We start from the raw sequence: 12,884 nt of genomic DNA on the forward strand, positions 1-12,884 counted from the left end.
AATAGCCTGTGTCTGCCCAGCCTGCAGGCCAGTGCCCACAGCAGAGCCGGGATCCTATGGGGTGGGGGGTGCTGAGCATGCCTCTGCCCTGGGGAGGCTGCTTCATGTCGGGGCAGGACCCAGGTCGGGGAGGTCATCTGTCAGCACGGGAGCGGGAGAGGCCTCAGAGTCCAACCCTGAGAAGTCAAGGCAGACCTGGCAAATCTGCATCCCCTGTGGGGACTCTGTCCACCAATACTCTGGCTCCTACGTGGCCTTCTGCTGTCAGGGCGGAGGTGGCCGGCTCCGGCTTACCTAGGGCTTGGTTGATCCCGTGATGCTTTGAGAGGGCCACGAGGAAGCCGTAGAAGGTCAGTCTCTGAACGTTGCTGAGGACCTCTTTGACCAGCGCCGGGGGTGGGCAGCTAGAGGGGACAACACAGATTCAAACACTAGTTAAGTCTGACGCCATCTTCTCATCCAGACCTTCAGGCTTAGGAGGTTGTGTTCTGCCGCTAAGTCGGGTCCGACTCTTTGGGACCCTGTGGACTGTAGCCCGCCAGGCTCCTCTGTCCATGGGATTCTCCAAGTAGGAATACTGGAGTGGGTTGCCATTTCCTCCTCCAGGGGATCTTCCCGACCTGGGGATTGAACCTGCATCTCTTGCGTCTCCTGCCTTGGCAGGCAGATTCTTTACCACTAGTACCACCTGGGAAGCCCTTAGGGAGGGTGAAAACCAAGGGACCTGCCGGCCCTGGGGAGCCTGGCAGAACTCTTGGAGCAAGGCCTTGACTGTGGACAGAAAGGCTGGCATGTTCACCGATTGGTGCTTCACTGGCAGGGGTGGGGGATGGGGAAAGGGCGCTGGGCGATGCCTCCTCTCAGAGGAGACACAAGCTGGCTGCTCTGTCCCCAAGGGGACTTCGTGCTACACACGACAGCTACCCTTTTTTTCTGGAGGGTGAATTCTGCGCACGGTGGGTATTTTTTTCCTTCTCTCTAAAAAGTCAAGACCAATCTATCTCCTGGCAAGAAGAAGGGGCCCAAGCTGGTCATTAACAGCTGGTCTTGCCCAAATGGAAGCAATCTGGCCCCTGTGAGCCACCTGGGAAGCCTGTCAATCATCAGCCTGGACTGATGGGGGCAAATGGTGGCTGATTCATATTCAATACGATGACCGTCAAGGGCCTCGGAACCCTGGGCTGTCAGAAGAGCCTGCTGGGGGTCCAAGCCGGTGCCCGCGCCCGTGGCCCCAGGGGCTGGGGCGGGCTCTCACCTGTACTTGTGCCGGTCACACAGGTTCTCCAGGCACTGGTAGAACAGCGAGGCCTCCACGCCCTCTGGGGTGCCCGCCTCACCCGTGGAAGGCCGCTGGCGGTGCTGCCCACTGGATGATGTGGGCACGATCACCGTGTTGGGGTTCTTGCCTGACAGCAGGTCCTGATAGATGGCGGCCACGCTCTCCAGGAACTCTGCGTACAGGGTGGAGGGGTGCGGGTCAGGCGGGAGGACACCCTGGGTCCCCTCTCCATGCGCCCCCTTCTCTCTGCAGGTCAGCTCATCTCCCCAGCAAGTCCTCAATGCACAGCATCCAGGGAGCAGGGGCCCTCATGGCCCATGCTCAGGAGAGATGACACGTGTCTCAGAGCGAACGTCCCCTCCTCTGGCAGTTCTTCCTAGACCAGGCGAGACCCCGTGACATACTTTCAGGCAACCCAGACTCCTCTGGGCGCTTATCCAGTGAGGGCATCTGTGTGTGACTGGTTCGCTTTGTCTCCTTGCTGGAATGACAGATCTTGTCCCCAGGCCTGAATCATGCCGTGTCCACCTTCCCCACCCCCAGCACCCAGCACAGTGCCTGGTGCATAGAAAATCCAATAAATACTTTTGAAAAACGTAAAAGGTGAACAGGTACACATTCCTGCTGGCAAACCCCTCTTGTGAGGCCACCTGTCTCTGTGACTAAGGGAAGCAGGTTGGAGATACCCATGATGGAGAGAAAGCTTACGAACTGCTGATTTATTAAACAGCTGAATTAGTTTTCAGGTGTTAGTCCCCAAGCCCTCGTTGGTGAGCCAGGACTTACGGCCCACCTCCCCACGGCTGCCCTTTCTGGGGGACACTGTGAGGAGAGAGCCTGGACACACGGTGAGGGGAACAGGGTCTCCACACATGGCTGCTCCTTCTCCAGGGCCCAAGAGCTTCAGAGAAATGGGAAATGGACGCCCGGAGCGCTGAGAGCAGGAGACGAGACCCCAGACTGCGGCCCCTACCTGACCGGGCCCTGGGGCCGCCCTCAAGAGGACACGAAGCGGCGCCTGAGTGAGGCTGCGGCCGGCCGGGCCCAGCCGCTGGCGGAAGGCCACGGGCAGCCTCCAAGGACAGCCAGCCCTGTTTACTGGAAGAGCCTGTTTGAAACAAGTTTGCTGATGGACACAGTCAGCAGTTTCAGGGCCCAGCATTCCATCGGACGCTGCCATGTGTGAGCCTGTGTGCGCTGGCATCCAGTCAGCCATCTTTATTCCACCTGGGATTTCGGGGTGCAGCTGGTGCTTGCTGGGGAGCAGGGCAGCGAGGGGGAAGTGTGAGAGAGGACTGGCGTGTGCTGATGAGCTGTGTGCTCACACGGCTGCATCGGGCCCAGGGAGAGACCTCCGACCCCGCTGACACGGCGGGCCCTCTGGTCCGCCCGGCAGCCCGGCGCGTTGGCAGCTCCCCTCTGTCCGCTTCTCCCTTAAAAGGGCCACCTGCCCCTCAGGGCTGCGGTGAGGACGAAGGTGCCTAGCGCTGGGCCCGGCACACAGCACGTCTTCGCTAAGGGGAAACGCCTCGGGGACTGCCCCGCAGCAGCGTGTGCCGGTGGGGGTGTGACCGTGGCTGTCACTTAAACTGATGTGTGTCCCCCGCTGGCGGGAAGCACCGTGGCTTTCCGTGTCGTGAGGAGGGTCTTGTGACCACCGGCGAGAACGGCACATCCTGCGGGGAAGCCCGTCATGAAGGGAGGCGGCGCAGAAAGTGCGGGCCAGAGACGCAGGCGGAGCGGCCACAGGGCCGGACGGGGAGTGGGGGACTGTAGTCCCACAGGAGCCACGGGGGCCTGGAAGACTCTCACCTGAGTAGTAAAACTGGATCTGGAAGGCAAAAAGGAAATCTGAGAAAGACATCAAGCAGTCCATGGCATCGTCCATGAGCACGATCCTGAGGGGCAGAGAGAAAGAGAATATGAGAGTGGGTGCGTGTGTACGCGTGCGTGCGTGTGATGGAGGGGTGTTGGAGTGAGCCGTTCTTGGGGCTCCAGTCCCCCTTGGGACAGCAAGGAGAGATGGCTCCCCCAGACAAGCTCCTCCCTGTCACCACACTTCTCCGTTAACTGGGCTATGCCACCAAACTGAACTGGCGTGGGGGGGGCAGGCTCCCATTTCAGTCTCTGTGGCACCAGCAAGTGGATGGAACATGGGCTGGCGGGGGGCAGGGGTGGCAAGGAGGGGGTGCAATTGTAATGCAGCCAAGATTTCTTTTCATATCCTTCAGCAGTAAATCCTTTCATCCTGCGGCAAGGACCATTTAGTTCACAATAAATACAGCTGATCAGCAAAGGCAAAAAGAACAGCCAAGAGCTTTAAAGGGTCTTGGCAAGTGGCCCCGAGATATAATAGGCGACCAAGGGCCAGACGGGCCATAGGCACCTCCATCCTGGGGCATGGGCGGCACGGAGGGCCGGGGATACAGCCTGGGGTCTGCCCTTGAGGGGGTCCAGTGACGCCAGGCGGCCGCTGCTCCTCCACGCTGTCCATGCTCACAGGGTGGCCCCCTCCCCGCTTCTCGCAGGAAGAATATCCCGTGACCACTAGAGGGAGCGGACCAAAGCCCCATTCATACTCTGCTCAGGCCCTAGCTGGAGAGAGGACAGGAAGAGATGGACATGAGCACTTGCCAGGCTCCATCCTTATGCCAAACTCATCTACTGATGGGCAGCTGGGCTTCCAATCTGTTTCTTTTCTCTTTTTTTCCAGCCATGAGACATGTGGGAATCTTAGTTCCCTGACCAGGGATCGAACCTGTGCCCTCCTGTAGTGGAAGTGCAAAGTCCTAACCACCAGACCGTCAGGGAGTTCCTACCTCCCTGCCCAATCTGTTTCTGACTGGGCCCTATCTTTCCTTAAACAAACAAACAAACAAAAAACCCCAAGAAACCAACTTATTTTGCTCCTTCATGGGTTTTTCGAATTCTCTCTCCACCTCACTGGGTCAGAGTTCCCAGACTGGCAACTGGATCAGCTCCAGAGACTGCAGGCATTTTTTGCCTCTGGGGAAGGGGTTTTAGAGAGACTATGATGTGGACAGCGCCCATGGAAGTGTGCAAGGCCTGGCTTCAGGTCTCCCCGAAGAGGGAGATGGTTCCTACATCTAGTCTCCAGGTGTAATAACGATAACAATAGAAATAGGCAGGACTTACTGAGTCCTTACTTCATGGCAGGCACCGTACAAAGTATTTGGATGGACCTGTGGTGGTTTAGTTGCTAAGTCATATTTGACTCTTTGAGACCCCATGGACAGTAGCCCTCCAGGCTGTTCTGTCCATGGGATTCTCCAGACAAGAATACTGGAGTGGGTTGCCATTTCCTTCTCCAAGGGATCGTCCCAAACCAGGAAGCAAACTGGGTCTCCTGCATTGCAGGCAGATTCTTTACCAACTGAGCTACGAGGGAAGCCCTGAGTTACAAGGTATTTAACTTATGTTAATTAAATTTTGAGAGTCCCTTAAACAGCAGGGAGATCAAACCAGTCATCTCTAAAGGAAATCAACCCTGAATATTCATTGGAAGGACTGATGCTGAAGCTACAGTCCTATGGCCACCTGATGCAAAGAGCTGACTCATTGGAAAAGACCCAGATGCTGGGAAAGATTGAAGGCGGGAGGAGAAGGGGGCGACAGAGGATGAGATGGTTGGATGGCATTATTGACTCAATGGACGTGGGTTTGGGTGGATTCCAGGAGTCTATGGAGTCATAAAAAGTTGGACATGACTGAATGACTGAACGATAACAACAATTAAATTTTACCCACAACAATCCTATGAGACAGGTGTTGTGATTATTCCATTTTACAGGTGAAGAGACTAAGTCTCAGAGAAGTCAGCTTAATAAGGTTGTACAGCTGGTAAATTTACTACATTACTCACATGTCATGGGCTTGCTTCCTACTAGGTCTCACCACCTCTTTTAAAATAAAGATACAGGATATAAACGGAGGAGCCTGGCAGGCTACAGTCCATGGGGTCATAGAGTTGGACACAGACTGAGCAACTTCACTTTCTTTCTTTCACAGGATACAAACACCTGCATTTTATTTCTTAGTTTATTATCTGCCTAACTTATCTTTTTTTCTTCTCACCTATACCTTAGGGCCTTAATTGTTTCTCATGTATCTCTTGGGGAAGAAAAAAGCTGCCTCCTCTACCAGAAGACCCTGATGCTGGGAAAGATTGAAGGCGGGAGGAGAAGGGGATGACAGAGGATGAGATGGTTGGATGGCATCACCAACTCAATGGACATGAGTTTGAGTAAATTCCGGGAGTTGGTGGTGGACAGGGAGGCCTGGCATGCTGCAGTCCATAGGGTCACAAAGAGTTGGACACGACTGAGCGACTGAACTGAACTTCCAGAATTCAACATTAAAATTACCTCTAGGAAAAAAAAAAAAAAAATCAAGGCCAGAGTGGGAACAAGCAATGCTGCCAATGGCCACAAGAGGGCGCCCTAGTCTTTCTGGCAGAGGCTCCTGGGATGAAGAGCTGAGACTTAGGCCAAGTAGCTGTTGTTTGGTCACCCAGTTGCGTCTGACTCTTTACGACCCCATGGACTGCAGCAGGCCAGGCCTCGCTGTCCCTCACCATTTCCTGGAGTTTGCCCAAGTTCATGTCCATTGCGTCGGTGATGCCAAGTATTTACCTCTTTTCTTATAACCTGAGCAGAATGGGCAGGCAAAAGCGATGAGAGAGGGCACAAAGCCCAGACTTTAATATCTGGATGGGGACAGAGGGGCGAGAGAGGTAGACAGAGGGTGGGGAGAGGGGGCTGGGGTAGCAGAGGCACCCCAAACTGCAGAGGGAGAGTGCATTTTTCCAGAGTCCCAGGGAGAACCTCTATGTCCTCCCTTCCCCGGCCCACAGCGGAGGGACAGGCCCCCCGAGGAGAGAAGGCCGTGCCGGCTCCTTCCTGCCCCAACTCCCGGGACAGCCAAGAACCAGAATGGCCTGAAGTTAATTGCTAGGGAAGAGTGCTGGGCTGAGAACATCCCCAAGCAGGAAACCACGAAAGGGAACCAAAGCCTTTGAAGATGTTACTTGGCTCCTCTTGTTTATCATCAACCTGGGACCTGGTGCTCCTGTTTATAGCAGTTACCTCCCTTTACTATTTCTCTCTCTCTCTCTCTCTTTTCTTGGCCATGCTACGGGCATGCAGAACTTCCCCAACCGGGGATCGAACCCGTGCCCTCCACAGTGGAAGCTTGGAATCTTAACCCCTGGACCATCAGAGAAATCTGACTATTTCTCTCTTCACCTATTTATTTACTTATTTTATACAGACGGTCCCCAACAGGTCATCATCACACCGATGATGGTGTGAAAGCAAGAAGAACTTTGAATTTTGACCTTTCCCTGGCCTAGCAATGCAAGGTACGTACTCTCCTGTGTCGCTGGGCAGGGGCAGCTCCTAGTCGGCTGTGCAGTCACGAGGGTGGGACATGGACAACCATTCTATTTTCACTTTGAGTACTGTGTTCAGCCAATTACATGTGAGATTCAACACTTTATGAAAAAACAGGCTTTGGGTTAGATGATGTTGTCCAACTGTGGGCTGATGCAAGTGTTCTGAGCACAGCTGAGGTAGGGCTGGGCTAAGATATGATTTCTGGTAGGTCGGGTGTAGTCAGTGCATTTTTGACTTGATATTTTTAACTTACAGTAGATTTTATCAGGACATAACCCCCTTGCAAGTCAAGGAAGAGCTGTATTGCAATGTGACTCCAATACCATAGGACTTATCCTTTCAGAATGCACAGGGCGGTGCGTTCACAAAGCCGCACAGTCACCAGCCCCATCTAATTCCAGAAGCAGTCATTCTTGCTGAACAGCCTGCTCCCGGCCACGCCAGGGCTGCCAGGCCAACTGCCGTAAGCATCTCCCCTTCTCAGCCACAGCCAGCACTGTCAGCTGCAGAGGGCCCGCCCTTCCAGCCCCAGAGCTGGCCACCGCTGTCAGCAGTCAGGCTTGATTGTGAACGCCAGCTCCCTCTTTTGAGGTGGGCAGCTGGGGAAGAGAGAGGGCACAGGCCTTGGAGGTGTCAGGGCGAAGCAGGGCAAGCCCGGCGTGCGCCCTGCTTTGAGCCCTGCTTCTCGGGGGGCTGACGCATGGATGGGGCTAGTTGGAGGAGGCAGGCGGTGCAGGGGCTTTCTCTCTGGGGACAGGTGGCTGGACCCCTGGCAGCACGTGCGCGTAGGACTGAAGTGTTTTCCTGACTGCAAGCAGTGGGCCTGGCTGCCAGAGAAGCCAGTTGGGTCTCAGCTGTCACTGACAGCCACGCTCCTCTGCTCAGCCAGAAGCCTGGGAGTCCTCCTGACATCCGGGAAACGCCCTCTCTTGCCCGCCACGTATCAACCAATCACCCGGTCCAATCAGTCCTGTTCCAGACATTTCTCTAGAATCTGTCTACTCTTTTCCACTTCCAAGGCCCCCACTGATGCCCACGTCCACCTCCTCTTCCAGGACAACGGGACGACCTTCTACCTGGTTTCCGGTAACACTTTTGCCTCCTTCTAATTGGGTAACCATACTGTGGTCAGAAAGAGGTTTTTTTTTTTTTTTTTTAATTAAACTTATTTATTTTTAAATGAAGGATAATGGCTTTACAATATTGTGTTGGTTTCTGCCAAACATCAACATGAATCAGCCATAAGTTCAGTTCAGCCACTCAGTTGTGTCTGACACTTTGCCACCCCATGGACTGCAGCAAGCCAGGCTTCCCTGTCCATCACCAACTCCTGGAGCTTACTCAAACTCATGTCCAGCGTGTCGGTGATGCCATCCAACCACCTCATCCTCTGTTGTCCCCTTCTCCTCCCGACTTCAACGTTTTCCAGCATCAGAGTCTTTTCCAATGAGTCAGTTCTTCACATCAGGTGGTCAAAGTATTGGAGTTTCAGCTTCAGCATCAGTCCTTCCAATGGATATTAGGGACTGATCTCCTTTAGGATGGACTGGTCGGATCTCCTTGCAGTCCAAGGGACTCTCAAGAGTCTTCTCCAACACCACAGTTAGGTTTACCTATGTTCCCTCCTTCTTGAACTTTCCTCCTACCTCCTTCTCCATCCCACCCCTCTAGGTTGTCATAGAGCCCCGGTTTAAGTTTCCTGAATCATACAGCAAATTCCCATTGGCTATTGGGCTTCCCTTGTGGCTCAGCTGGTAAAGAATCCACCTGTAATGCGGGAGACCTGGGTTTGATCCCTGGGTTGGGAAGATCCCCTGGAGAAGGGAACGGCTACTCACTCCAGTATTCTGGCCTGGAGGACTCCATGGATCATATAGTCCACGGGGTCGCAAAGAGTCGGACAAGGCTGAGCGCCTTTCACTTTCACTTTTCATCTATTTTACATATGGTAGTATATATGCTTCCATGCTACTCTCTCCATTCATCTCACCCTCTCCTCCCTCCCAGAAAGACCTTTTTAAAAATGCGAATTTGACTGTTTTACAACTCTGTTCTAAACCCTTTATGGGCTTCCCCTTGTCCTTAGAGCAACGTCTCCCATCCTTATCCTGGCTTATGAGCCTGTATGCCCTGCCCTTGGCCCCTGCTCACCTTTCTGGACTCATAGGAGGCCCCAGTCAGTCCCCCATGATGCTCCAGCGTGGGGGGGGGGGGCACACAGTAGGCCCTCAGCCAGTATTAGTTGAATGAGAGGGAAAGTGTGAACGCATAACTAACAGAGGTGTGGCACCCTTTTCTTTTCTCCTGGCAAGGTAACATCTGGGCATTACTCGGCTCTGGGCGGTTTATTTAAGAGGGATGAGCTAGAGTCACGGAACAGGGGGTCGGTGAGGCAGAGTCTGCAAACCAGGATGTCAGGCTAACGAGTGCCTTTAGATCCTTTAGTGGGAAGAGAGGATGAAGGGTAAGGGGCGCCGGGCCGTGGCTCTTGAAGGGCTGCCTCTGAGGGAGACATCACAGGGTTCTGGGAGACTGGAAGACGCCCAGCTCTGGGATTATGGCTGCTTTGTGAGCAAGTGAGCTGCCTGCTGCTGGAGATATTCAAGTGGAATACTTCCCCAAAGTCTGAGTGGACTTCTTCTACTTCTGACAGAAGGGCATCCCAAGGGCAGAGAGAACTAACAGCTTCTGGTAACTCTGGTTCTCACTGGGGAGAAGTTTGCTATTGAAAAACCTCACAAAAAGGTGCTTTTAGAAACATCGAATGCCACACCATCCATCTCCAGGCTAGCGCTCTGACCCGTAAGAGTCCTGGGCATCTGGCACCGGGAACTCAGCACTGTGGGGAGAGGCAGGTAGGAGGCTGCAGCTTTGTCTCTGCCATGGTGAGTGTGACGACCCCAGGCTGTAGGCCCTTCACCCCACGACAGCGGCTCCACCCTGAACCGAACCTGCCCACCACCTTGAGGGTCAGGGGGAGGAGTTTCCTGGCTCGACACCCCTCCCTGCCAGCGGCCTGCTGCCAACGTGCCAGCTGCTCCTGACACCTGGAGGAGAGGGCGGCTCTGGCTTCCAAGCGGAGCCAGCAGGGAGCGGCTGCCAGCAAGAGTCTGTACCGACCCACTGGGTCGGGGAGGGGCCCTGGCAGGCTGGGCCTCGGGGCTGGAGAGAGGGGGCTCTGGAGGAGAAGGAGAGGCTGGCTCTGAGCAGAAACATGTGGAGGGTGGAGTCCAGGGCAGAGGCTGGAATGGAGAAAGAAAAGAGCGCTTGGCAGGGTCTGAGCCCGTCCCGAGGGGGCTGGCTGTTCTCGCCCTCCCATGCTGACTTCCAACAGCTGGGATGGGCTGGCTGGCTGGACGTTAGGTGGGTGCCAACGAAACAACAGTTTTCAGCCTGAATCTGCGACTTGCCAACTTCCTATTCCCCATTAAAGGTCAGCATCCCTGGGATGAGTGGCAGAAGACGTATTGTTTTGTTTTGTTTGCAGTTCAGCGGGATCCAATCCCACCAGCTCTAGAACTCCCTGCCCAAGCTTCCTTTTCTCGGCAAGTCACGTTTTCTCTCGGAGCTTTAGTTTCCCCATCTGCAGAGAGGAGATAATTCTAGTTCCCAATTTACAGGATTCTGGTGAAGATTCAATATGGTGATACGCTGCGTCTATTCTACTGTTATATGTTACTGGTATACATAGTAATCACTCAAAATCAGTGTTAGCGGCCACCCATAAGTGTGTTCTAGCTGGTTTCAGGTGATGGAAGAGCTCAAAATAGCGAATAAAAATATAGCTCAGAGGTAGTGCGGCCAGTGCCTGGCTGGGCACAGGCTCTCAGGCGGAAGCGAGCTATCCTGTTTCAAGTCCACTTTTGGGGGGCGCCGGGGCTGGCGTGAAGCCTCCCATGCCGGCACTTCCTCTGGGAGGTCACATGAGCCGCGTCGCTCATGGGTGAAGGTGAAGGGCGTCTCCAGGCTTGTCTGGGATCCCGGGACACCTCTGTGGAGTCTGCCTTAATGTCAGGGCCATGAGCGAGGGCGAAACCACAGCCTGGCTGCCTTCTCCAGGTATTAACACGGTTTCCTGCGACACTTCCTTAGGGCTGCCGGCCCGCGGGGCTGCACTGGAGACCCCCCTGTGCTGCACGAGCCGCTTCCAGTCCAGGCCCTCCGAGCAGTGTGGGGCGCCCAGGTTGTGGTTTTCCCCGGGCTCCGGGCTACACTTCCGGGGGGCCCCAATGCCCCCTGCCCTGCAGTGCCTGAGAAGCTGGACCCAGAGAGCCTGGGCAGCAGCAACAATTACAGCTACACGGCGTCCAGTGAGGGCTTGCTTGGTCAGCGCTTTGCATCTGGTATTGCACTTTCTTCTCCCGTTGATCCTGTGACGTGAGATCGATGGATATCTTCACTGAGAACACAGGGCCTCAGAAACTTGACCAGGGTTTTCAAACCAGAAGCAAAAGAGCTGTAATTTGAACACAGGCCTCTCTGACTCTAGTCACAGCTCCGTGGCCGTGACACCTTCTGCCGGGGGTGGCGCTGTCCCTTCTCCCACTCTTCTAGAGCCGTGGCCCCCAGGCGGGCTGGACGCTGACGAGGCCTGGGCGCTGCTTCTTCCTTGCAGACACCATGAAGGCCCCGCTCGGCCATTTTGGCTCCCTGATCCTGGTCTCTCCCCAGAAGCCTCATAGCTGGGGCTGGGGGCAACTGTTCCACGCTCTTAAGATAAAACCCACATCCAGTGCATGGCCTGCGGGGCCCTCCCTTCTTCTTCCAGCTCCCGGCTCCTCAAACTCCCGGCCCCGTGGCTCCCCCAGGGCACCCAGGTCCTCACTGGCTCCTTTCCAGGTTGCTTACCTACCCGAGACGGTCTTTCCCTCTCCCTGCTCCCTTCCTAAATCCTGCCCACCTTCTTCCTTTTATTTGTTTTTCTCTTTTTTATATTTTGAATTACGAAAGCATGATGACACATTTACAGGACGCTTGGAAAATACAGATCAAAGTTACAGAACAGTTTCACTATTTATTACAACTACTTTTTAAGTAGATAGATTAATAAGAGTTTTAGTTGGAGTTTCAATATCAAACTCTCAAAATTAATAGAATGAATACAGAAAAGCAGAAGGATGGAGTAGACCTGAAAAGCACCATGGACCAATTTGACATAAAGCTTACACAATTTTCACACAACAGTAGGGTATAAATTCAAGTTACCATAGATCATAAACTAGAAGACACTGAAACATATCCAGGGACATAGACCAAGGTGGAAAAACTTCATGGTTTAAAGGTACTGAAATCACACAGAGTGTTCTTTTATCCACACCTTTTTCATTTTAAATACAATATTTAAAACTTCAGAAAATTACACAGAATAACAGAAAAAACACCTGTGTACCCACTAGCTAACTTCCTCTCCAATCTTCACATTTTTCCACCCTTGCTTCAATGTTTAAAAGCTTTATAAGCGATTACACGTACTGTTTAGAACACCGGGACACCCTCCCTCTACCTTCCTCCTCGAGATCCCGCTGGAACTTGAGGGCTTAGCATTCATTCATTCACGGAAACTTGGGCTTGGCATGCCTCTGCGTGCTTTCATACTGTTGTTGACTCACACAAATGTTTACATTCTTAAAGCATGATATAACTTTGCTTTGCCTGTTCTCAAGCTCTGTGCATCCTTCTGCAACTCGCCATTTTGAGATATATCAATGCTGATGCATATACATCTCCCTGTATTCACCTTATTATTTAAGAAAAATCATCCATTTGGCACGGTAGGATCCCCGTGGTATCAAACCTGCGTCCCTTGCATTGGAAGGCGGATTCTTAACCACTGGACCACCAGGGAAGTCCTATGTCCCTGTATTCATTTTAGCTGCTGTATAGAATTCCATGGAATGGATTTAAGACATTTTGTCCTTTCTACTGCGTGGCTACAGGCATAGGGCTTCACTGGTAGCTATTACAAATAATGCTGCCTGTCTCCTTAGACTCAGCCACACCTCATGAACTTGTTTTTTTTTTTTTTTTTTTTACTATTATGTAACTAGTTCCCTGCACATGGCAAATTCAAATTTATTTTGTTTTTCAGAACTTTCTGGAATTTTTTTTCCAAACACTTTCCTCTTTTTTAAAAAAATTTATTGGAATATAGTTGCCTCACAATGTTGTGTTCGTTTCTGCTGTACAGCAAA

At 53.1% G+C, this 12,884-nt stretch overlaps 1 protein-coding gene across 4 annotated transcripts in view; it reads right to left on the bottom strand.

The window, feature by feature from the left end:
- C16H11orf49 (chromosome 16 C11orf49 homolog) overlaps positions 1–12,884 on the bottom strand; it is a 210,775-nt gene that overhangs the window by 4,418 nt on the left and 193,473 nt on the right. For all 4 annotated transcript variants that reach the window (XM_006042412.4, XM_006042411.4, XM_006042413.4 and 1 more), the window contains 3 exons: positions 3,092–3,177; positions 1,256–1,451; positions 295–404 (listed from right to left, as the gene is read on the bottom strand). In XM_006042412.4, coding sequence (XP_006042474.1) covers positions 295–404; positions 1,256–1,451; positions 3,092–3,177 — 392 coding nt within the window. The remainder of the gene's footprint in view (positions 1–294; positions 405–1,255; positions 1,452–3,091; positions 3,178–12,884) is intronic.

This window comes from Bubalus bubalis, chromosome 16, assembly GCF_019923935.1.
Source record: "Bubalus bubalis isolate 160015118507 breed Murrah chromosome 16, NDDB_SH_1, whole genome shotgun sequence".
Taxonomy (NCBI): domain Eukaryota; kingdom Metazoa; phylum Chordata; class Mammalia; order Artiodactyla; family Bovidae; genus Bubalus; species Bubalus bubalis.